This window comes from Cupressus sempervirens, chromosome 2 (genome assembly GCF_028749045.1).
Source record: "Cupressus sempervirens isolate cs-2001-9-10 chromosome 2, ASM2874904v1, whole genome shotgun sequence".
NCBI lineage: Eukaryota > Viridiplantae > Streptophyta > Pinopsida > Cupressales > Cupressaceae > Cupressus > Cupressus sempervirens.
Genome location: NC_143119.1, coordinates 246847713 through 246874273, shown reverse-complemented (window position 1 = coordinate 246874273; position 26561 = coordinate 246847713). Strand labels below are relative to the sequence as shown.

General features: G+C 36.8%; 1 protein-coding gene across 1 annotated transcript in view; it reads right to left on the bottom strand.

Annotated features, from left to right (window-relative positions):
- Positions 1-17952, bottom strand: part of LOC149571966 (KOW domain-containing protein) — a 102316-nt gene extending 84364 nt beyond the window's left edge. Inside the window, exons 1-2 of the mRNA XM_089813351.1 lie at positions 17718-17952; positions 17514-17609 (exon numbers count right to left, since the gene is read on the bottom strand). Of these exons, the coding sequence (XP_089669477.1) occupies positions 17514-17609; positions 17718-17777 (156 nt within the window). The 5' untranslated portion in view covers positions 17778-17952. The remainder of the gene's footprint in view (positions 1-17513; positions 17610-17717) is intronic.
- Positions 17953-26561: the final 8609 nt, after the last annotated feature.

Sequence of the window (26561 nt, the reverse complement as noted above, 5' to 3'; positions counted from 1 at the left end):
TTACAAGGACAAAATTTATTTCGTGTTCGAACCCAAGTTGAAGGAGAAAATTTTAAAAGAGGCACACTACTCTCCCTTGGCCAAGTATCTAGGGTACCTAAAGACCTATAGACAAATCAAGGAAAGTTTTTCATGGAAGGGACTCAAGAAAAATATCATACAATATGCTCAAGAAGTGCTACCTGTCAACAAAACAAATCCGAATATACCCTCCCAGTCGGGCTGCTTCAAACATTGTTGATCCTTGAGCAGAAGTGGAATAGTATTTCAATGGATTTCATTACGAAACTATGGTGGTTGACCAACCAAAGAAGTATACACATTTCTTCGCTATTTCAGTTGGGTTTAAGGTTGCACAAGTGGAAAACTAGTTCTTCCATGAGGTATTTCGTCTTGATGGTCTCCAATAGAATATAGTAATTGATCGCGACAACGACTTCCTTGGCACATTTTGGACCAAATTGTTTCAGCTTGTAGAAACAGAACTGTCACCAAGCACCAGCTATCATCTACAAACTAATGGACAAACGAACATTGTGAATAAGCAGTTGGAAGGTTACCTCAAGAACTATGATTTGGCACAACAAAAGGCGTGGGTTCAGTGGTTGCATTTGGGTGAGCATTGTTACAATACCACATACCACATCTCCATTGGAATGATGCCATTCAAGGCATTGTACAGTTACGAACCTACATCCTTTGTGGATCCGGTGCCAAAGGCCAAGGATTGGCTACAGGAAGGTTTAGATATTTTGAGATCTCTCAAGGAAAATCTTCAAAGAGCCCACAACTAGCAAAAGATGTATGTTGACAGGCATCGAAATGAAAGAACTTTGAAGTTGGTGATTTGGTATACCCCCAACTCCAGCCTAACAAATAATTATCTCTAAAAGCATGTGGCAAAGAAAAGTTGAGGCCATGATTCTACGAACCCTACCATGTAATCCAACAGGTGGGTGAAGTTGCTTATGAATTGGAGCAACCCAAAGGAAGCCAAATCCACAATGTATTCTATGTATATTGTCTAAAGAATGTTGTGGGACAACATGTCACTGTGGCAAAGGATTTGTCAACCATCGACAAAGAAGGGAAGTTAGTTCTAGAACCAGCCAAGATCATTGACACGTGGGAAAAGAAGGTGAGGACACATACTATCAAGTAGTTTCTCATGCATTGGAAGGACTTGTCGATGAAAGATGTTACTTGGGATGCCAAACAGATTTTGGATTATCCCAATTTGCAATTGCTTGAGAACAAGCAATTTTTGGGACTAAAGAACTGTAATATCCCCATATCATTAAATAAAAATAAAATAATAACATTTGCATCTAGGACCCTGATTAATTTATGTATATCATAGGCCCATTTTTACTTTTGGTTGTAGGTGTTTGTTGTGTCAGCACTTGTCGTGCACCTCTAGAGTTTTCCTCCAATGGGGTATTTATGACCAGCGTGTAGAATGTTTTAGGTATGCGACTTGAATTATTTTATTATATAGAAAATTCCATTGCGAGTTCTAATTTGTTTTGCCATTTTGAAAGTAAAAGATCTTCCTATTTTTGTGGCACAATTTTTGTGGGATTCATCCCCTCACCCTATTCTGCTTGGTATACTTTACTTCGGATCTGGCACATCTAGAGCACCATCATTGTTTGCAATAATAAAATTAATGTGGCAACTATCTCTTGGTCTCTCCATTGTTTGCAATTATTGATTACATCAATCCAAGGAGGCGTGCATAATCTAAAGAAATACAAGCTCACTCAAGTTCGTCCTCGTCCTTCCCCAAATCAACCGCACGGCAACACCCCTTAATCCCACCATATGGCGAACAACTCGCTCAAATCATCTCAAATCTCATCAAGCATTCGCTCAACATACTCCACCAAGCTACTTATTGTACACATGTTGGGCAAAATTGTACGACACCTTGATTACACCATACATCATCACACAACATCCCCATACAGCTCTATTAAACCCTCTGACTATACCATATGGTCACACCACTAGCACCCACCTCAAAACACAACTGCCTCCCCATGCAAACGATCATTGACACCGTACACCAACACAAGTCACCCCTCATCGTACGGTTCACTCTTGAGGTCGTATGCCATCTATGTCATATAGATTGGGTCACATTTGTACGCTTATGCCCATCTTCCATCAATATACGATTCATAGTTCACCATCATTAGACTAACTTGGATGGTAACAAAGGCATCCAACTAGGAAAGGTACACTAGCGCTTTCACCCGGGCAGGGTGCAAGTATGCAGCCGATAGGGTAAGGTTCGAAATGTGGGATTAATTGATCCATTAAATAAGATAATGGACAATGGAAACAGCTGGTTATTCGATAGTTGTGCAGCTTTTACCTCACATTGTAAAGTCTGTAAATACATTGGCTTTGTCAAAATGAATCTAGTACTGCACGTGTATATCTGTTGCTGTCTAAAAAAATTGTGATAAAAATTGTGTTACAGGTTTTTCGAAGCCACGAGTCAGCAAATGAATTAAACAAATTCAGCTGTGGATATTTATTTTCTACTGAGGTATTTAAGAGCTACATTGCTTATGATGCTACTTGCCTTCCCACCAATCTTTCTCACCAAGTGTTATTGGGCCATTTTTGAGATACAGCATGCATGCAATTTTACTCCGAAAACTCAAAGAAGCTAGGAGATTATTCTAATAGGAATAACGCTTGCATGTTTCAAAGTCGAATGAACCATTTGGAAGGCAGAGAAAACTGTGTTGCAACTCAAACAAGAGGTAAGCTTCTGCCCTGCGTCTCTTGGGCAGCCTCAATTGGGCAGTTGGATCGGTTGCTGGTAAATTTACCAGAAAACAGATTTGAGTGTGAAAGGCACCAAAATTGACAATGCATTTGTATGTGACATTGAAAATATATTTCATAATATTGGTGTTATATGCATGGATTAATAATCTGCAACAATCATAAAGTTTAAAACAATTTGTGTCGCCCTGATAAATTATGTAGAATCAGTTAGTGTAGAAATCAGAAGCAATAAAAAAGAAATGCCTCAAAATATTTTAAACTGAACAAAAGAATTCATTACTATCAACTTACTGCAATCCCGTCGAAACCCCCATCGAACCTCTCCTAAATTTAAGAGTTTCCACTCTACAAAACCACCATAAAATGCTAACGAGAGCATACATTTGTTGCAGCTCCCATAGAGAAGAATATCAGAGTGGTGGTAATAAGAGATAAAAGGGTCACAGTACAGCCTACAGCTGGAAGGTGTCATTAGACATTGTCTGCTAGCCATAGACAAATATGAAGATGAAGAGGAGGAAACTGCATTTTGTGTAGTTTGATTAAGTCTAAAACTGCTATGAGTCATGCTTGTATGCACTAACTTCGGGTTCTTTATGTGGTTTTGGACAGGTCAGTCTTATTTTCTTCCTTGAAAAAACTAGAACCATCAGTATACTCTAAAAATATATCAAAAATCTATGGTAAAATTTCAACTCGAAGTGGTTCTAGCTTCATTTTTGTTTTTCAAAAGTCTAGAAAACAAAAAACTCTTGCAAGAATTGAACTCAAAATTGCATCAAAATTAATGCAAGTTAGTAATTCACAGAATAGGCATTTCATCAAACATTATGCGAACTTCCTTATGTGACAAGCTGTCTGAAACTTATAGTTTAGTGGATTTCTCAAGATTCACATATTTGTCACATAAGCCATATATAAAATCATTGAAAAGAAGAAAGAAACCAAATGAAATGGCATGGCTCTTACAACTCCTACCATCATTATCAGTTGCTCTACCACCGAGCAACTTCTTCCACTGGGTTCAACGTCAATGCCCACTGCAAATTTAGAAAATAAATTTTTTTTCCAATTTTTCTTCTTCTATTGTTTCGCTGCCTTTGCCGCCGCCTCGTCCAAGATGGGAAAACTTTCTGAGCCATCTGAATCTCCGCCCAAATTTGGCATGTTCAGGCTCGCTTCTATTTTCTCTGCCCCAACTCACCCAAATTCAAGCACTCAGGCACCTGCTTCGTTTTTTGCAATGATGTTTACTTTACCCCCGATGGCCACGGCAGCAGGAAGCATCTCTGTGTCTCGTAAAGGGGCACGTGTCCTCTGCAATCTGACCGCGCAGTGGAAAGCAAGACGGTGTCCACTCCAAACAAAGACGGTCACAAACGCTCTGATCTTGTATAACATTTTTTTATGATGAAGACAATTCTCTTATCGGAAAAATAGGAATCCGTCCGTCACAAGCACTAGTGTGAGGAAAAGCCGGTGGGCTATCGCCCAGGTGAAAGCCTATCGGCTAATTACACTCATGTTCATCTATTGGCTATTGCCTCTTACTACTTGTTTGGGTGGGCATTCTTCACTAACTCTCAGTTGATAAGTTGGTCACTCAGGGGTGCTTGAATCACTTCCTCACAATATGATGTATCTGTAACACAGGGTCTAATAATTGTTCTTGGTTCACTCTCAAACCCTTGGCAATGATTTCACATACCAAAATATAAGTGATTGGTGTTGGAAGATTAGCTCACAACACCTATAATAGTCTTTGTAAATAATATCAAAATTAATTACATTGCACTTCAAAAGTCCAACTTGGATATATAGCTTTATCCACTAATATTACAAACAAATGACATTCGATCTAGCTGCTTTCTTGAATATTGACCAAATGTAAGAAATGACACCACACAATAAAATTCCCTACAAATATCAATCAGTCTTCCTTTTCCACATTATTGGGCTTTGGAATTTGACAATCTCTTAACCGAGTGTGACATGACAAAATACCTTATAGTGTGGTGATTTTAACTTTTCTTCATTAGGATATTGACTAAGGTCAATTTCCTAATTGGACCAAACATCTTGTTGATTGTGTTTGTGATGTTAATGGACCCTTCGTCTTATTCTCAGCTACACTAGCTAGAGGATTCATCACTGACTATGCATAGGGACACAACCATCGAAGATGGCTATGCTTGTGCAATCCTCCCATGATTTATTATAATTCTATAAATATCACTCCTCTTGTAGAGTTGTTCCCTTAGGAAGAAAGTGTGTGACATTATTTTATTAATTACTTATTTATTTATTTATATTGTAATGTTATTGTTAATTCATTAACAAATCTATTATTTTATTTTATATTCAAATGTTTATATTATGATTACTATTGTATATTACAATAGTGTTATATATGTATTATAATATTACTTATATTTATGTATTTAAATATATATTTATATTTTAATATAAATAATAATATATTTTAAATGATTATTTATATTTTATCATTATGCAGAAAAGGCCATCATAATTAGGGTTCTTAAATGAGGGTGCATGACAACTAGCTACAAGGTTTCTTTTACATTGTTAAATAAGAAAGAAAGTAATGTGGAGATACCCTAGACCTAAAAAAGACCCAAGAGGACAACACTCTAAAGTTGGAAATCCAGAACCAGTATTGGTTGATGGGTTACCTTCTTGCAGGTGAGAGCTTTGGCCTTCTACATAGAGGTTCCTAAGATAAATGTACTGGCATGGCATGAGTCATGGGAACATAGCCTCTCACGAGACAACATGGCATGCAAACCATGGAGAAGGTGTTGATGATGTGTGCTAGATTCTGTTGTACCTATCAAGTTATGTGTGAAATGTAGAGTTAAATGACATGGCCCAATCTTTAGTGCAGAGCTGCAAAGCTGAAGAATGTTGAGTGATGACATATCTATGCATGCTGATGCAACACAACATTGCAAGCATGGTCAAAGAATGGTGTAACTTGGTGAGAATCATTTGCATGTTCTTTACAAGTGAAAATATCCATCAAAATGACAACCAGCCATATAAAATGCATTTTAAGATTTTGGACGTATCACTTACCCTTACATTGTACTTTGTTGTGTTGAACACTGAAAAATTGATGTATGTCATGGAAAATACACACCGTGGTAGACTCAATGATTTGATCATCCCCATTAAATGTTGATCTTCAAGACTCAACACCAAAAGTGTTACATCCCAAATTTCGCTACATTGAAAATAATCTTCTAGCCATTGGAAAATTCATGTGAAGTTAATTGTTCGGTAAATTTGTTGAAAATAATGGTTCATGTGATATTGATCTATCAATAAAGTTGTTGAGATATTTTGATTCTTGTGAAATGGAAATTTGGTTATTAGTTAATGTTTCATGTGACATGTTAGTTAGCCAATATGATGGGAATTGGAACATGATTCTTAGAAATTGAAAATGATTATGTGATATTTTATTATTATTTCAAATTATTGGAAGATATGTTATTACCCAAAATCATTTCCATTTTGCAAGAGCACAATGAAGGGGGGAGTGTTGCCAAAATGGGAGCGAGGAAAGGGACATCCAAATCCACTATCAAACCATCGGGTATGAATCTAACCACTTGGACAAAGTACTAAACAACTAGACAAGCAAGAAAGTACAAGGATGACCATGAGCTATCCAATTGAACTAAAACACTATAAAATTCAAATAAGAAATATTGCCTTCATTATGTGGATGATCTCAATAACTTACAAATTGTATCATGTCTTAGTATAGTAATATCGTGTCTATATTCATACTTGTGTGGGCATAAAACATGTATGTGTACACACACACACACATATGTGTGTATATATGTATATATATGTGTGTGTGAGTGTACATATATATGTGTGTGTGTGTGTGTGTGTGTATGTATTAAGGCTATTCAAACAAGCATGAATTTATAAGGGCAACATTAATATACTAAAGCATGCGTATAGATGATGTTGCCACCTTTATTTATTTTTACTTCAACCTTGACTATGGTCATTTATTTATTTAATTGTTGGAGCGGCCACCTTTTTCCATGACTCCTTATAAGGCATCGAGCTCTATGTGGTTCTTTTATTCAATATGAATTTGAAGACCCGTGCAAACATTCTTGCCACCTCAATCATTTCTAGCATAAAATGAGCATGCATATGGGTGACTTCTTGATTACCTTGCTCGCCTCTTTGTGAATGTTTTGCTTATATTGCTCTCATTCCCTTTCAGGCACTCCTTGTATTCAACTTGCTTCCACAAAATTCTCCTCTTGTTCATACTAAGTTCCCCACTATTCATAATCAATACTATGTTATTTGTGATTGGCAACTACTCGATATTGTTGAGCTTGTATAGAAATCCAATATAGTATTCCTTGATCAAATTTGAAAGTTGTTAACCAGAGCGCGAAGCATCTTCTTGTACCGATACCAATCATATCTTTCAAGTCGTGTCTGCAAAATCAGGTCATGCATTATTGATCATGTTTATTTTGTGCATTCTCTACATGTCATTTTACCTTTTATAGCAAGCCTTGCTTGTCTAATTTGAAAGCCAAAATCGGGTGGTGTTGCATGATGTATTTCTTTTCAATCATAACTTGTTACAGAAAAGTAATTATATGATCGCCAAAAGGAGATTCATGTGATGGTAATTAAATTTGAAGGCACATATGCTAGCTTCCATGTGTACTGAACCATACACGGATATGATTCATATATCCCTGATATGGGAAGCTGCTCTATATGTGAAAATAATATTTAGAGTGAAGACTTGACTTTCTTATGATGTCATAGGCTAGAATTGGCATGAAGATGACAAATGTTTAAGCATTTTCTTAAATAGATATCATATAACAAACCTCCCAAGTAATCATCATGTTTATTTCATGCATTTTGTACATGTCGTTTTGCCTTTTACAGCAGGCCTTGCTTGTTTAATTTGAAAGCCAGAATCAGGTGGCGTTGCATGATGAATTTCTTTGCAATCATACCTTGTTACAGAAAAGTAATTATATGATTGCCGAAAGGCTATTCATGTGATAGTAATTAAATTCAGAGGCACATATGCTAGCTGCCATGAGTACTGAACCATACAGGGATATGATTCATTACTCTATATGTGAAAAAAAAAATATTTACAATAAAGATTTGACTCTCTTATGATGAAATAGGCCAGAACTGTCATGAAGATGACAAATGTATAAGCACTTTCTTAAACAGATATCATATAATGAACCTCCCAAGTAATAATCCATGAGGACCAGCATGGTCAAGATGAAGGGAGAGAGAGGAATAATCCTGAGATAAAGAGGAAAATATAATCAGTAACAACATTTAAATTCAGTAACAAAGATAGCTCATAGGAATCCTTTGTATGTTTTCTTGTTGTCAAGTCGAGTGGTGGGTGGTCGGGCATCTAAGTTGCCCATCCGAAATCCTTGGCCAAGGTAGTTAATGGCATGTTTGTCACCATGATTACCAGAGGTCAGAGTGCTAGTAGTTGTGATGTAAGTGCCAGAGGTATGCTGATTATTTTGCCTAGTTTTATTGAACCTTTATGAAGGGCACTTAACCCCTGGCTCATGCATCTTTATATGGATCTCCAACAGTGCTATGAATTCCCTCCTGGCTTTTAGTTGACCAGAATTGCAACCTAAGTGAACAGAACCTTGGTAAGTAACCCTTAAGACTCTCACTTGACATAAGGACCGATTCAGATCTCACCATGAATTTGACCAGACTGACTGTGTCACATCAATGTATTTGGTGAACAATACTGACAAGAGGCTTTATTAAACACAGAGGACTAAACATCACAAAAGGGGATTTTATAACACCTGCAACCTCATAAACTGGAACCACTAGATCCCGTAACAGTGAATGGAGTTCAACAGAATTTTCATATGCACGACTGTATTAAAAGATGCCAAAGGAATCTAAACAGAATTTTATTGTGGTCTCGGAGAGTTCTCAAAAACACTAAGCCCCATACATCGCTAACAACTTAGTAAAGTCAATCGACTACAAGAAGTGATTTTCACACAGTGGGAATTTGTCTGTTCACTATTTCGATGGACTCAAAACAAAAATCTGTACTTTGCTCAAGTGATAGCAGTGTGACAAGTTAATGAATAGTTAATATTAACATTCGGTGCTGAGTTCAATTATACCTTCAGAACTTCCGCATACTTGGTGCACCAAGATTCATGGTGACTGGCGACATTCGGGCTGCAGATCGTAAACTGGCCAAAGGACAATGTTTTGTCTCGTCTACCAACAGGAAATACTCTGACCTTAAGATAATGAGTAGTGAGCATAACACCTTATAATAGATCCGAGTCTAAGATCAGTCTTGGTGCTCAATTGTTGCGATTCATGCATCAGCATTGACATGTTAGTTGGCGCAAACCTAAGGTATCCGCCTAGAACTCAAGTAAATGCCCATCTCCCTGCAATTTCTGGTCAAACACCATTGGGGGCTCGCAAAGCATGTTGAAAAGGAAGCACTCCTCTGGAAATCAACAGATTCCCATGGTGGGAATGCTCCCACTCGAGAAGGAAATGTGGTGGTTCTGGTAGGAGTTGGACTGCAACGGCAGAGATTCAAATCCCAATTCCTTAAGCTATAGGCAACAGTTTTGCCTCAGACTTAAAGCATACGAGGTCTATGATGCTACTCTTTAAAACTAAACTGATATCATCCAAGTCCAACACCTTACTAAACCGTGAAGACTACTGGTAATTCTAGAATTGCAGGAAAAATGGTTTTATTTTATTGATTTGAGCAAAAGTTATTACATCTTCGCTTTCCTTCCACCTGCCTGTTAGGGCTATGAAGGCTTCCTCCAACAGCATTACAACTGCTTCCAACTACCCAACCGGTTGGAGGGAAAACTACCAAAATAGTTTAACAATTTTGTTTGTTAAACCGAGTACAGTTGCATTTAGCAACATCTGCCTTTATGCAGCAAAATAAGACTTAATCAAAACTCAAGTTTCCTTATTTTTTTCCTAAAACAAACAAATCCTAAACGACTAGCTATCCTAGAACAGACATCTATTGACCCCACTGACCATGGTGTAACAAGCGGCTTATAAATGCCAAACCTATACCTAGGTCTTACATTTGGGTGTAGATGTTTCTTTTACTATTGCTAGGACCTTATTTTGTAAATACCTCTGATCCTATAGGAAGAGAGAGGTCTTCAGATTTTAGTGCGAGGAGGTGGTGCTCTTGCACCAAGTTGTGAGATAGGCTGATTGGAAAGTGTCCCCAACCTCGATAGTTGACTAGTCGACACTCAACACCAGGATGCTCAATGGCTAGATAAGGGTGTCCCAAGCCAACTCCCAAGGTAGGGAGGGCCTTCCTCAATGGAGATTGTGTGGGGATACTAAGGGTCTGCAGTTAGGAGGTTAAGCCCATAGCAATGCTTCTCCTCTCTTCTAGATGCCAAGGCTTGCACAACACATGGTCATCGTCTGCTTATTCTCCGGTATCTATTTCATGATTCTTGTATTTCATCTACTGAATATATTGCTATTATGTACTTAAAATATTTCTTTATGTCCACAAATTAGTTTATGAAATGCAAGTGGAATGGTAGTTATTCACTGAATGTCAAGCGAATCTAGTAGTTGAAATGGTTGTTAGTTTCTAGTTAACTGGAAATGTAAATTACAGTTATATCATATTTCCTCTCATGTGAAAGTGTAGAATAACTGATTAAATTGTATCTCTTTTCATGTGGTTAAGATAGATATTTTTCCTTTACTTATGATAAACTGGTAAATTAGACTTGAGATTATTAGCATGTTACAAAAAGATGTTGAATCACTACAAATTGGATAAGAACTGCAAAATATAGAGTTCCACAATGAATAATTGTTTTGGACCTAAGCATGCTGGTGGATCAAGAACAAAGACATTCGCTCCAACTGACCCCAATATGGAATAAGACATAGCACTGTAACATCCGGTTTTTACTGGGTCTAAATTAACAAATACCATACTCAAAGAAATACAGTTTCTACTTCATTTCATGGGAAGACAGTTATATCATTCATGTTCATGTGAATAAGATTTACTATTTAAAACAGTTATACAAAATTTCTTAACTAAAAACTTGAATTACCGTCAAATGAAATTACTATAAAAATTGAAAACCACATACCTCGGAAAACTACGTTCGAATCAAACTAGGGATGCTTCTGCAACCACCCGGGTTAGTCCACAAATACACTATAACAATTTCATATGACAACTATCATCTAAAAACCGCTATCTTAAAATCAGATTAAATACTTCTATTATTTTAAATTAGGGCATCACATACCACTATATCAATTAAGGCATTGTTTACCTTCGATTCATTTAGGGCTTCTAATATCGCTATCTCACTTAGGGCTTCCAATACCACAGATTCATTTTAGGGCTTTCGCGACCATGGATTCAATTTAAGGCTTCTGCGACGACGGATTCAATTAGGGCTTCCACAATGTAATGTCCCATTTTTTTGGAGGAATTAATTATAAAGTTATCAATTAAAATATATATATATTACAAGGTAACTTTATAAATTAAATAATAATAAAAAAAGCTTCCAGAGGTTGCTGGAAGAAGCGGAGAAAAATTAAAAAGGGAGGCCGACCTATCAAGGAAAAAAGAATAAATAGGCATTGAGGGCTCATTGCCTATTATCGAGATTTATTATTGATTTTTGCTTATGTGCGTTGTGGAGCCTAGGGTTTCTGCAAATAGTCACAATTGGCCATTGAGAACGAAAACTCTCAATTGGTACACAATTTTGAGGGTGTGAAAGATCACCTGAATTATTGCAGCTGTGGGAAGGATATTTCAGTCCTTTCATTTATGCGTAATTGCTGATCTGGAGTTTCCAGTGGAGTTGCATTTTCACCATATCATCTCCAGCATCCAGTCTCCACCATTTGATCAATCCAGGTTCTTCATTTCAATCTGTAGTTGCAACAAGTTCTCAATTGTATACAGCCAGTTAGGGTTTCTCTGTAATGTGCTATGTCATAATGTTTTGGTGCTGAAATTTGCCATATCATTTGTAAAAACATTTGGTTTTCATTGAATGAATATATTGGCACTATTATTTCTTTTATTTCAGCTATATATTTTAGCAGTGTATTAAGTTTAGGGTTTTGTTTAGTGGCCTATTGGTACGGGTCATTACACACGACCACGGATTCAACTAGGGCTTCCAATACCATTGTATCATTTAAGATTCTAGCTATCACCCAATCAATTAGGGCTTCAGATTTCTTTTCCTTCCAATTACTTATCTGTGACAATTTCTCAAGATTAGATAAATACTTATGTTCAATATTCATATAAATAAGAACATTCACAAATCGATTCAGGTGTAAAATAATGATAACAATGAATTTAACCCAATTCAATCTTACCTCTTCGTAAATAAAAATGATAATACCTGTTTCTAATAAACAATTGAATGCATAGCTTATCTCTGTCTGACTCATGTTCGACATCTTGAGTGAGGTGAAACATTGTCAAGGGCTTAACCACCCAACCTCGGACCACAATATATCCCCACACGATCTCTAACAAGAAAGGCCTTCCCTACCCAGAATTGACAGGGAACATCTTACCATCCACTAGGCATCATGATATATAACACACCATACGACTTGGCAGCAGGAGATCATCATAACAAGAATATGAATGAGCTATTAATTAATTCATATTAAACGATAAATATTGAAATGCCTTAATTGATACTTGTTCATATTATTGACGATTCCTTTCTCACACCTCATCACCCATCTTCTCGGCTACACAGCTAGGTGAGTCCCAAGTATCCGAAATTCTCAAAGCGAACGGTTCTAACAATTATTCAAGAAGATTTCATACATCCATCATTTAACATTCTATGATTATGTAGATCACAAAATTGACAACAACCTTGACAATCATTCAACATGAATGATGCATATATAAGCTAAAGCGTTATTTATTTTATTACTTATTTGATTCTGATAGCATCCTTGTATTTTCTTTTACAGGTTCATCTACACCTCCTCACCATAACAGGCCAATTAGCCAGTGATTCCTTTGTGCCTTCAGTTTAATTTTATTTGCATAACTCGCACCTTCATCACCTCAATCTGGCATTCAACCGGGTGATCTCCTTGGTGCTCTTATTACAGTTATCAATCATAAAATCTTATTTTGAAATGAATAGAAATAAAGTTTTTATGAAGAACTTCAGAGGTTATCTGTAAAGGTTGGCAATCCTGAATGAAATCCATCTCTATAATACATTCAACTAAATTGGAAAAAAAATATTATTTTAGACAAAGGAAATCATAATCAACTAAGGTATTTGTCTTATTGCAGTCTACGTGGATGCAAAGACAAACTTTAAAAGGAGTTTCGAATGATCTGAGACATAATAGAGAGGGCATGTTATAACATTATATGGAAACATAGAAAAGGATTCACAACCGTCTCATCTTAAGCAATGTAAATAAAAGAAAAAGGAAGGAATTACTGGACGCCTCTTACTTGACACACTATTCTGTAGTCGAAACATTATCACTTGACTCAAACGCCTTCTTCTCAGAGCCCACAATGACTACACTTGATAGGAATGCAAATGAATAAGCTTTTTGGATGCTATAGACACCGTAACAAAGCAGGGGAAAACAAATTTGTGAAGTGGTAATAGGAGGAAGATGGATATCAGTCCGGGATGCCGATACACGACAAGGCTTACAAATATATTTTGGAGTCAACCTTATGGCTTCGTGCCGTTACAAGATTCATACGCGATTTCTTTATTCAATCGGTTTCAAAAGAAGAATAAAGAAAAGAGCGGAAAAATAAAATGAAAAGAAAAGATGAAGAGTTTTATTCATTAATATTATTTTATATTATCTTATCGTCTTGGTTAAGTTTATTAAAAAAAAGGTTCATAAATATTAATTAAAATATTATGACAAAAGATATATTAAAATCCTTAGAGATATGTTTATATATTTTAACCCAATTATTTAATTTAATTATTTATTTAAATAACTCATGCAGTTCCACAAATATATCCTGTTTCAAATCGCTAGGTCCTCTACCTGTCTGTCCAATGATGGTAATACCCTGCCTAATTCTTTTCTGACAATGCTTCCACCCCTTCGACATGCTCCTTGCAAGGAATTTCTCTGTAATTAAATTATAAATTGTATAATCTTAAATAATCATAACGGTTAACCTTTCATCTTAATTCCATGAATTCGCGATTAATGATCAACTAGCATGTCATCTACACTTGAAATCATAACAACCAACTATATTACCATCTCGCCAAATTATATCAAATTAAACTGCCAACTGACTTCATGTGAACCTCAATGGCTATATTTCAAGCTAGGTCAAAAATTGGGATGTAACAAGCACAAAGGCTAGATCTTCCAATTTAGACCCTTCTTGAAGCACTCTTCCTTGCATGATTTGGCTGAAAAGCCTACCCAGGATACAAATAAATCAAGGAAAGGAAACATAGAGATAAGAACTGAACAAGAATAAATTGTATTCTACTCAAGAGAATGCAAAGTTTACAATAAGCGTGAGATTGAGATTACAAAGAGAGCCCCTTTGTGATATGGGCCAAGATAAAACTGAAGATGCAATAAGATTATGACAAGTGTTGTCAACTTGTGAAGTGTGAGAACATAAAAGTACACAACATCTTTAAACACCAACAACGTTATCCCTAAGTAAACTTAATCTAGTGTAAAGAGGACTTAACTAGATAACAAGCTAGGAAATGAATTAGCTACATAAAGTGCCTTTTTCGAACTAACACTCCTAAACTTGCAATTAGACTTTCACCTCTATTGAGTTAATGGTGATGCATTGGGCATTGTGTCTCTATTTGTACTTTGGTTGCTGGATTAAAAGAAAATGCTCAACTAGCAGAAAAACATGTTAGATGTGTTGCAAAAACTTCTTTGACATGTAACCTTTGCTCTCCCAATGACTAAGAGATGTCAAGGGCCACACCTAAGAAGAACCCAAAACACGTCTAAAATAATATATGATCCATACACCTATGTGAATCTCAGTTGTAAGAATGCTATGTGAACAAAAGATTGTCATCCAAGGTGCAAGGATGGTGTTGTGGATTCACAGCAAATGGACAATGGTTCAAATGACTACTAAAGTTTCATCATCTATTTAAGGACGAAATATTGCAGACACGTGGAAGTTAATTGATCCTCCACTTAGTTGTAAACCTATTGGTTGCAAGTGAATTTTTAGAAATAAATATAAAGTGGATGGTACACCTGACAAATACAAAGCCCAACTTGTTGTCAAAGGTTATGCTCAAAAAGAGGTCATAGATTATGACAAAACTTTGCACCCAATCTCATAATTTGTCCTGTAACTCTGCTATACTAGTCCTGTTACACTTTGCATCATCAAAACCGGACCATCATTTGTGCTTTGTTGGCCTTTGCAGCTCAAAATGGGTGGAAAATTCACCAAATGGATGTCAAAATTGCAATCTTAAATAGTGATCTCAAAGAAACAGTATAAATGACTCAACCGAAAGAGTATGCAGTCAACGGAAAAGAACACTAGGTATGTAAGCTTGTCAAATTATTATATGTTTTGAAACACGCTCCCCGAACCTGTTATGAAAAACTTACCGAGCATCTCTTGAAGTTGAATTTCCAGCATTTTGAATTTGATGATACAACACTTTTTGTTAAAAAGACTGATAGCATTGTTGTATATCTCGTTGTTATGTGGATGATTTATTTATCACTAGTACTGGTGAGAATCATATTCAAAATGTGAAAGAACTAAAGGAAGGTTTTGATATGGCTGATTTGTACCATCTTCATTACTATTTGGGTATTGAGGGGATTATAAAACCTCAGTCTATTTTCATCACCCCACAAGAATATAGTGGTGAAATTTTGCATAAGTTTGGCATGGCTAATTGCAAGCCTCTTAGTACTCCTATGGAGCAAAATCTGAAACTCACATTAAATGACTCTTCAGCATTGGTTGATGCAACTATTTACAAGAAACTTGTTGGTAGTTTGAATTATGCTACAACTACCCATTCATATATTCCTTTTGTTGTTGGAGTCCTTTCAAGATTCATGCAACAACCTTGAGAAACTCATTTGTTAGCTACCAAACAAATTCTTTGACATCTACAAGCTACTCAGCACTATGGGGTCAGATACTCCAAGACAAAACAGTATTCTTTGCTTGGCTATTCAAATTAAAATTATGCAGGTTATTCCACAGATGAAAAATCTATATTTGGTTTTGTTATGTATCTTTGATCTGCTGCAATCTCTTGGAGATCTAAAAGGCAATCAGTCGCAGTTGTCTCTTCTTCTAAAACTGAGAATATGGCAGCCTCTGAAGCAACTTGGGAAATCTTATGGCTTCAAAAAATTCTTGAAAAGTTGCAAACACCAAGAGTTTCATCTACCCCATTCTTCCTTATAGCCAATCTGCTATCAAAATGGCTAAAAATCCTGTATTTCATGATCGCACCAAACACATAGATACAAAGTATCATTTGATTCGGCATCATGTGACAGATGGTAGTATATATCTTAAATATTGTCCGAATCAACCGGAAGATATTCTTACTAAGGCATTGGGCACAGAAAAGGTTGAGAAGTTTAGAGAGATGCTTGGCTTAACACCATTAGATTAAGGGGGGATGTTAATATCTTGTCATCGGAGTTCAAGAATTTAAAATTAGGTTTCCTTACTATTAATTTGTTTTTTTTCCATAGTTATACTGCCTTAGGGGACGGTTACACCACCTTAGGGGAAGGGGGGGATGGTGGAAAGGGGAGACAAGTTTCCAAGATAGGGGGACAAAGGGGCCTTAATTTGGGGATAGTGAGGGACAGCAGTGGGATGATAGCAGGGGGCAGGGGATGGTCGTTTATACTTTGCATATGGTACTTAAAATGCTAGTTATGAAAAGATGTATAATATAAGATATAAAGATGTAAAAGAGAAAATATTTGAACATTGAACATAAATGGTCGAATCAGCAAATGGTCAACACCACAACGTCCCCCATCATCGGCGGAGGTGGTGGAACCTAGTGGCACCACTGGAGACGGGGAACAGGGTTCCCAAGTCCCCAATGCATCCCCGTCTAAGGGACGTGGGGCAAGGGGAGTGGGGAGGACGCGACCCAGTGTTACTATGGTTTTTCCTTTTCTATTATGTTTTTTATCAGTTTTTTTTGTTCGAACAGTTTTGTATAACAGTTTATAACTGTTTAAACTTATTACCACCTCTTCTATGTGTTTGCTTCTTTGTTAAATTTGAATATACGATTCACGAGAAAGTATATTGTAGTTTTCTGTTTCCCAAGCCTTCCATTTTTCTTTTCAACCTTTGGCAAACAGCGTATAGCAAGGTTATGACATTTTCTGGCCCGTGTTTCCAGAAACAAAAACAATCCTTATCTTCGCGTAACAAACCAAATCGAAAACCCAAAATGAAACCCAAGTAGGCTTAAACACTGCCCAGATGTGGATAAATTCAAAGGCATTTCGATATAGCACTAAAATTATCCTGTAATACGAAAAACTATAATAGTAGCAGATGATGAGTTCGCAAGGAATACCAAATTTTTGCCCTCGACAATGACTCGGTTTTGGGATTTAATTACTCTCTTGATTGTGCCGTTCTGACCTTTGTCCTTCCCTGCCATTATCATGACCTGTCAATCCATACACTTAAATAGTCATAATGTAAATATTATTTAACAGAAACGAAAATAAAAAAATGTGAATTATTTTATCAATTGAAACCGAAGGGAAAATTTCACATTGTCTCCTCTGAGAATCTTCCAGTTTCTAATTAGCTTTTCAGCAGCCTTCCAACCCATGGTATGATTTGCCTTGCGCTGCTGTTAATGGAACCAGGTGGGATTTCGAGGATACCGTGTTTGTTTGGGCCGGGGTTTATGAGAGGCTTTTAGTCGAAGGCATGACCATTTCAGGTAGGGGACGATCCCCTCAGCGGACTAATACTAGTGCACGCTATGTGCTTAGTAGATTGTCATCTAATACATGAATAATGGTTCATTATATATGTGTAATTCAATCATTTTTAATTTGTTTTGACGGAGGGTTCAAATCTGGGAGGCAGCCTAGCGAGGCACAATGCCTGCAAGCTATCAATTGGCGAAAGCTACAACATTGACTTTTTAGGAACTCGATACAAGCTCATTCGTGCTTGAAACCTCTTCGGCTTAGAGCCAAGGACTAAGGGGCATCAATAATTTAAGTGAACAATTAGTGGTATATTTAATATATTCTTTCTATCGATAAAAGGTAAATATTTGACTTTATTAATTTCAAAAGTATTTATAATGTTATATTCGTTCAAAGTGTGGGTATTGAGGGAAAAAGAAGGGGGTAGAAAAAATTTAGCATAGTCTTGAGACTGGAGTCCTATTAAAGATGTGTAGATGTCTATCAATGAATCTTAAAGAAGTCATGCCTTCTTTTACATCAATAAAATATATTCATAATACAATTTTACTTAGATTAACATCAATTATTACATAACATAGGAGGGAATAGTGTAGAGTACAAAAAATCCAGCTGCTTTGAAATCATTGTGATATTGCTATCAGGATTTAACTATGTGATTTTTGAGTCAAACTCATTAACCCATATTTCATGAGTAGTGATTCAACATGAATCCATCTCTCGTGAGAATAAATGGAACACTTAGCACTCATTGGATCTAGGTGATGCTCACAAGGGTGAAGCACCGGGACTTCCTGGGAGGTCACCCATCCCAGTGCTACTCCAGCCTGAGCGCGCTTAACTACGGAGTTTCCTCCATGGTTAAACCCAAAGCTTGCAACCTCGTTTGCAAAACCTTCACCAAGTGTTGTGCCTTATGAATGGCTAAGAGTAGTGAGGTGACATTGGACAATCACCCGCTCCTTAGTAAGTACGCAAACTTATTCCCTAATGAGATACCAGGTATATCATTGTAACGTGACATTGATTTTCATATTGATCTCGTTCTAGGAGTGGAGCCTATTTCCCAAGCTCCTTACCATATGACTACTCAAGAGTTGAGTGAGCTCTGATTACAATTGGAGGAATTATTGGCCAAGGGTCATATTCATCCTAGTGTATCCCCATGGGGTGCACCACTCATCTTTGTGAAGAAGAAAGACAGATCATTGCGGTTGTGCATTGACTATCGACAATTGAATAAGGTGACAGTAAAGAACCAGTATTCTTTGTCAAGAATAGATAACTTGTTTGATCAGATGAAGGGAGTGCGAGTGTTCTCAAAGATTGATCTTAAATTGGGATACCATCAGCTTTAGATTAATGAGGGTGACTTTCATCAAATAGCTTTTTGTACATGCTATGGGCATTATGAGTTTATAGTTGTACCCTTTGAGTTAACCAATGTGCCATCGGTGTTTATGAGTTTGATGAATGGAGTATTTCACACATACCTTGATTAGTGTGTCCTTGTTTTCTTAGATGACATATTGATCTTTCCCAAGATTGTTGAAGAGCACGAGGTCCATTTATGCTAGGTGTCACAGTGCTTATGAGATTATCAGTTGTATGGAAACTTGGGTACATATGGATTTTTCCAGTTTGAGGTGAAGTATTTGGGCACCAACCAATCCAGTATGTGGGTGCCCACTAATGTTTCAAAGGTTCATAGTTTCATGAGATTGGCAAGTTACTACCATCGATTCATGAAGGACTTCTCGTGAGTGGCTCATCCTATCACTTCTCTTTAGAGGAAAGGGAAGAAGTATGCTTAGTTAGACTAATGTGAGTCAGCATTTGATTCCCTAAAGGAGCAATTGACTAGTCATTGTTGTGCCTAATCCTATAGGTGACTTTATGGTTTACACAGATGCATCGTTGGAGGGCGTGGGCATAGTGTTGATGCAGGATGGTTGTGTGATTGCATATGAGTCTAGAAAACTCAGGGACCATGAGCTCAACTACCCCACTCATGATTTGGAACTTGCGGTAGTTTTGCATGCACTTGTACGCTAGAGACATTTCCTTTTGGGACATAGGTTTGAATTGCATAGCGACCATCATAGCTTGCAATATATCTTTACTCAACCAAACCTGAATGCACGACAACGTCACTAAATGGAGTTTCTGCATGAATATGATTTTGATGTTCACTACATCAAAGTGAGAGAAAATATTATCATCAATTCCTTGAGTAGGAGGCAATGTAAGATATCAATTTTGTCATTGGGAGTGGATTTTTGAGGCTGTATCTTGGAGGCTTTTCCTAATGACACATGGTAACAAGAGGTGAGGTTAGAGATTGAGTCTAGATGTACCCTTGATGGGAGGGGTTATTTTCTAGAGTTTGATGGATTATTGTGACACTTGGGGTGCATTTATGTGCCAACATTTGGAGATCATTGTACCTTGATTTTTTCGAAAGCACATCATGCACCATATTCCACACATCCCACCGTCAAGAAGATGCATGCCAATCTTAGACAGGTGTACTTTTGGGCAGGGATGAGGCACAATGTTGCTGATTTTTTTGCTCAATGTCTTGAGTACCAAAGAGTGAAGGCAAAGCATCAGCATCTAGCAGGCCTTTTGCAACCGCATACCATTCTATAGTGGAAGTGGGATACTGTATCTATTGATTTTATCATAGGGTTTGCTATGTCATCACAACGACATGATTGTATCATGGTGACAATGGATAATTTGTCTAAGGTGGTGCATTTTTCGCCCATGAGAGCATCCTACACAGCTTCTTTTGTAGCACATGTTTTGTTGGAGGACATTGTTCACTTGTATGGAATCCCTTGACAAATTATATTGGATAGAGATCCAGAGTTTACTTTATCACTGTGGACATCTCTCTAGCATGCTTTTGGCGTGCAACTCAATTTTAGTTCTGCATACCACCTAGAGACCGATGGTCAGATAGAGAGAGTGAACCTAGTTCTAGAAGACATGCTTCACATGTATATGATGGAAAAGCAGGTGAAGTGAGAGGACTATATGTAACTTGTTGAGTTTTCCTATAATAATGGGTACCATAGTTCTCTTGGTATGTCACCTTTTCAGGCCTTGTATGGTAGACCATGCCATACCCCTTTGAGTTGGGATTGTTTAGAGGATCGAGTGATTTTAGGTTCAAAGATGTTTCAAGACATGGAGCAATAGGTTGTTTTTATTAGAGAGAATTTGGTTACTACTTAGGATAGATAGAAGAAGTATGTAGATGTCCATAGGTTAGATCGTCACTTTTTAGCTGGTGATTGAGTGTTTTTGAGAGTGCGTTCATGAAAGAGCCCCATCTATTATGAGAAAGGCTCTAAGATGGCACCACTTTTTTTTGGACTATTTGAGATCCTCAAGAGGATCGGTCCTATTGCTTATTGACTAGCATTTCCACCTAGCCTATCGTGCATCCATGATGTTTTCAATATTTCTATTTTGAGATAGTATATTCCTGATGTGACCCATGTAGTTGATTGAGATGCTTTATAGCTGGAGGACAAACAACATTATTTGGAGCCCATATGTATCCTTCACCATTGGAGGCTGACCCTCAGAGGTCGAGACATAGAACAAGTAAGGGTCCAGTGGGACCCGAATGATGAAACTTTTTCTACTTGGAAAGATACTACACGATTGAGATATTTTTACCTCTATCTTTTTGAAGGCTTCCAATAGTAAGCCTGTGCCTAGTGGGAGAGGATGTAGTGCTTCCCATGTTTTTATTTTGTACCTTATTATATTTTGGATTCGAGAGATACTTTGTTACTCATGTTGGATGATACTTGAGATGACCCAATGGTTAGATACTATATTTTGACTGTGTAATGCCCCACATGAAGATCCTTGGAACAAGGATAAATATAAGCCAATAATTATTTTTTCAACAAGTATGAGTGCACATGACAACATCATACACAGATCACAAAGATCTCAATGAAAGACTTAACCACCATCTCGACAACCAACGAATCTCCAAATGCCACTACCCAAACTAATACACACACAATAGGAAACAGAAACTCAGAATGACAACAACACAAAGAATCTAAGATCTGTCAAAGCATGGAAAATTAAGTAAACCCAAAGGGTACTAGAATCACCAAAAATCGATCCTCAAAAACCAATGGAGATGCCCCTATTTTTCGTGTGAGGACCAATAATAGACATAAATCTCATGCGAGGATGTGTAGCACGCCATGTGAGAACATACCTTTTGCATGAGGATGTGCACCAAATGATGTGAGAATGTACTTGACCAAATAGCCAAGACACCCAAACTTGGTGTTGGGTTTTGCGTGAGAAAATCCCAAAAATTGTGTAAGAAGACCCAACACACTATGTGAAAACTTGCATTCTCGCGTTAGAAACGATGATTTGCATGAGAATCCAAAATAACAAACCAAAAAATGTTAAGGGAAGAAATCTAGAAAATTTATTCCTCCACACTGGGGAGTACTACATCCATAGTAAAGGAATAGACACTTGAACAAAAAAAGATAAAAAATAGAATCTTCATCTAACCATCTGACAAGTAGTGAAGGGAAAGTACAAAAGGAAACATCACAATGAACTAAAACATCACAATAAACTAAAGCAACATTGTAATGAATAGTAAAACCAAAATAAGTACGTAGTTCCTCCCAACCATAATAGCATCATAAGACCATTATAGGGCCTAGCCATCCTGCGCGCATAACATCCTAAACTACCAACCAGATCGTTGGTGTTATCTTATGAGGACGTCACTACTAAAATGTGCCATAACATAAGCATAAGAAAATCTAACATGCTAGAAGTAAAGCATAAGATAATCCTACAAATCAAACTCATCACCTAATATATGCTAAACATCATATAAGAAAATGTGTTAATACTAACATCATCTAAACATGATATACAAGCATTCCAATGAAAGCATAAATCACAAGATAACATACTTCGAAACCCGAAGTACCAAGTAAAAACATCCAACAACGATCACATTGGGATAGTAGACCATCTCTGTACACCAATCCCCAGTAGTAGTATAGGTAGCTATGGCTCCCAACCATGTGGAACCCCTAGGTCCATTCCTACCATGCTGTTGGAGATAATGATCCAACCACAAACACACATAAGGAAAATGTCCATGGCTAACACTCACGCCAGCCAATATGATGATTGAAACCAAGAACATAGATAATGCATAAACTACAGATCCTGGTTAGACACTTAATGGGCTACTAAGCAGGGGTTGACATCATGGAGAGTCGCTTGGCATCCAAAAGCATAATCTTAGGTTTGTGCGGATTCAACTTTCCAACGGAAGGCTCTTACACTAAAGCATTGTTTTATTATCTTAAATTTTAGTACCACACAATGTTTTATTTAGTTATCACTTAAAACTTCCTCTCCCAACCCTATGGCATCATGAACACTAGGCTGCAAGATAGAAGCCCCCTCCATATGCTACCCTACCCTACCCATGCTCATCTAATGATGAGTGGCCGTAGGCATGCAAATTCCCAACCCAACCCTAATGATCATAACTTTCGTAAGTACCATAGAAGATCGAGCTTCATAAGTCACCCAACAAATGTACACACACGTACTTGTGTGTGGCACACCACCATCACAAAGATCATAACACAAGGATTGGATGAGAACACAAAGAAAAAAGTCACTCGACCGAAAACAAATTTGGGAGGATGGATGTGACATGCATCCCAATGCAACATAAAAGTGCAACAGTGGTCTGACTAACATCCAAACAGATCATCCAGGTCCACGACCAACATCATGCCAAGAAAACCTGAGAAAACAAGTCAACATGCAAAACAAGGTAAAAACCCCCAAAACTGAAAAACTTTGAAACTAAATCCCATTTGGTCTTTGGGTACAAAACCCTCAAAAATCCAATAATATTTGGGTTCATACACCGTATGCAAAAATGACCAGCATAATGGTGTAAAACCCCAAACCCCCACCCCAAAAATAGGGAAAATGTTCATACCTAACCAATCAGGTAGAATCGACAAATAGAAACAGAGGAGAACACTAGTTCTCAGCCTCTTAACAAACTGCTACTAGAAATAAAAGTAAAACAAAGTAGAAATAAGAAAATGGGAAAGCCCTACCTAGTAGCAAAAGAGGCAGAAAATGAAATCATCCTAATAAAATAAATAATCCGCTAATATTGCCGAAAGTGATGGCAAAGCAAGGTTTCCCCAAGCCAAATCCAATGGGATTGACCTCGTGAAGATCCCATGCTCACAACTCTCACAACAAATAGAAAACTAGTCCTTTAGAAAGAGGATTTCAGAAATAGCTTCCAATTTCTAAATTGCAAAATTGAAAAGTGAGAAAACAAATCCCTTTTTCAATACTTATTCACTTTTTGAGTGAATAATTGATCAGGGCAAATAGCCAGCCAGACTAGTTAGACTCTGATTCGACCCAAACAAAAATAGGTTATTCCTCATAATAGGAATTCACCTAAGGCAAAACTACCATAAATTAAATCCAATTAAAATTAAAGCTTGAAAACCCAAAATCACACACTTTTCCTTAACAACTTTTGCGACAATGCAAACTTCTAAATGCACAGACACGCTCACTGTTCTAATCACATAGTGCAGATGAGTTCAGGTTTAATAATCACTGAAAGATTTAATTTAAATAATTAAATAAGGATACATTGACCATATAGGGACAACATTGGTAAAATATGAATAGTTGAATCACTAACTCCATGTGCCACTGCCAGGGATATAATTCTTGCACACTAAAACACACAATCAAGTGCAGTTGCATATAAAATCATAGCCGAAGCAATAATGCATTAAATAACTAATTTAACCAGTTATCCAATTATACCTAAATAATCCATTTACATCACTCACATTCACATAAAGCATACTAAAGCAAGAATGAAGTAAATCACCATAGCATAAAATCCATCACATAATATAATCAGAAAATATGTCCAAATACAAGATAATCAGATATCATCATAGACCTACTGTCATCTCAAAATGGCATCAACATGTAAATATGATAAACTGAACAACATAATAGTAAAGCATCTTTGGCAATGAACTCAAAGTATAACATCTGACCCGCAAGTCATCTCAAGGTATATATAATAAGACTATCAAGTATCTCTCGAATCTAAAAAATAGATAAGGTATAGACTGCAAACATGAGAGGCACTACGGATTGCCAGTATCATAGATGCTAGATGATATGTTGTTTGTTAGAATATATAGTCCATGATATGGATGAGAAGGGGGGGGGAGTGGGTGAATCAATTATACAACTATCATCATAAATATTAACCTTAAACAAACTTAACCATGTCAGTAATATAAATTTAAACCACAATAAAGTACTCATACACAATTAACACCAGATATGTTAACTAGGGAAACCCTTGATCAGAGGGAAAACCCTAGTGGGGATGCTACCCACAAGATGATGTACTAATATAAATATTCCTCATTAGAGGATAGACCCTGTTAGGAGTCTATTACAACATTCAGTACATATGAGTCCCTATCAGGAGACATTGAATCCCTATTAGGAGATTCCAACTCTATTAGGCGTTGTGCCAAACAATTGGACCCACTACCCAAATAGTTTCAAGGTTAAGATCGAAGAACCCACTATCCAAACGATCTTTATATTATTCCTTGTAAAATAATAGAACTAAAATGTACTTCCTTCCTCTATCTCTATCCTATTAACTAGACTTCTGCTCCTTCAGATCTTGTAACCAGATCTCATACTGCGCATCTAATGATCCTTTGGATCACTTACACGCATTCAGTAAGCATTATACTTCTTCTCAAGCTACACACTAATATTTTGCATTCCACCAGATCCTCTCAATCCAAGTCTCTTTGCAAACAAGAAACACAACTTTCCTTTATACTATATCTTCATAATAATTCTTTGAGTCAGCCTTGAGGGTTTCCTAATTAATTAAGGTAAGATAATTAATTAATTCACAATTACAACAACACTGTTGGCTCACAGTCTATACCAAACTTTATACATGTGAAACCATGTCTTGCGCACATGTTGGCATCACCATAAAATCGTCGTCTATCACTATTATCTGCACATCACCTTCATTACATCTCAGATGAAAGATAGTGATAAATCATCATAACTCTATTTTGCAATGCTCTATTTTTGCACAGTTTATAGTAAAATAGGTGTAACTTCCATACAACATTAAATCACACTTAGTCCTTTGAACCACATCATTAGGACAACCTTAGGAACACGTCCTCCACTACATATCATTTGAAACTTCCTTAGCTCCTACGCATACTAAGATTATTGACTATTATTCTTCTAGTCTTAACAAAATTATTGTTGTGTTAACATCAATCACAAATAAAGTCATGAATGCAACATATCAATATTCTTCAATACTTAGGATACTCCCCCAATGCAGTATCATCAACATTCATGCTAACATTGTTTAGTTCGATCATATCTGCATGATGATGCTTATTGATATGACATGATGCATTATGATGATATTTGGTTATTTTGTATTCATACATATACTCTATTTATTATTATGTGATAGACTTATTGGATTCTGGACACTTTAATTTGATGCTAAGGTTATTTACTTT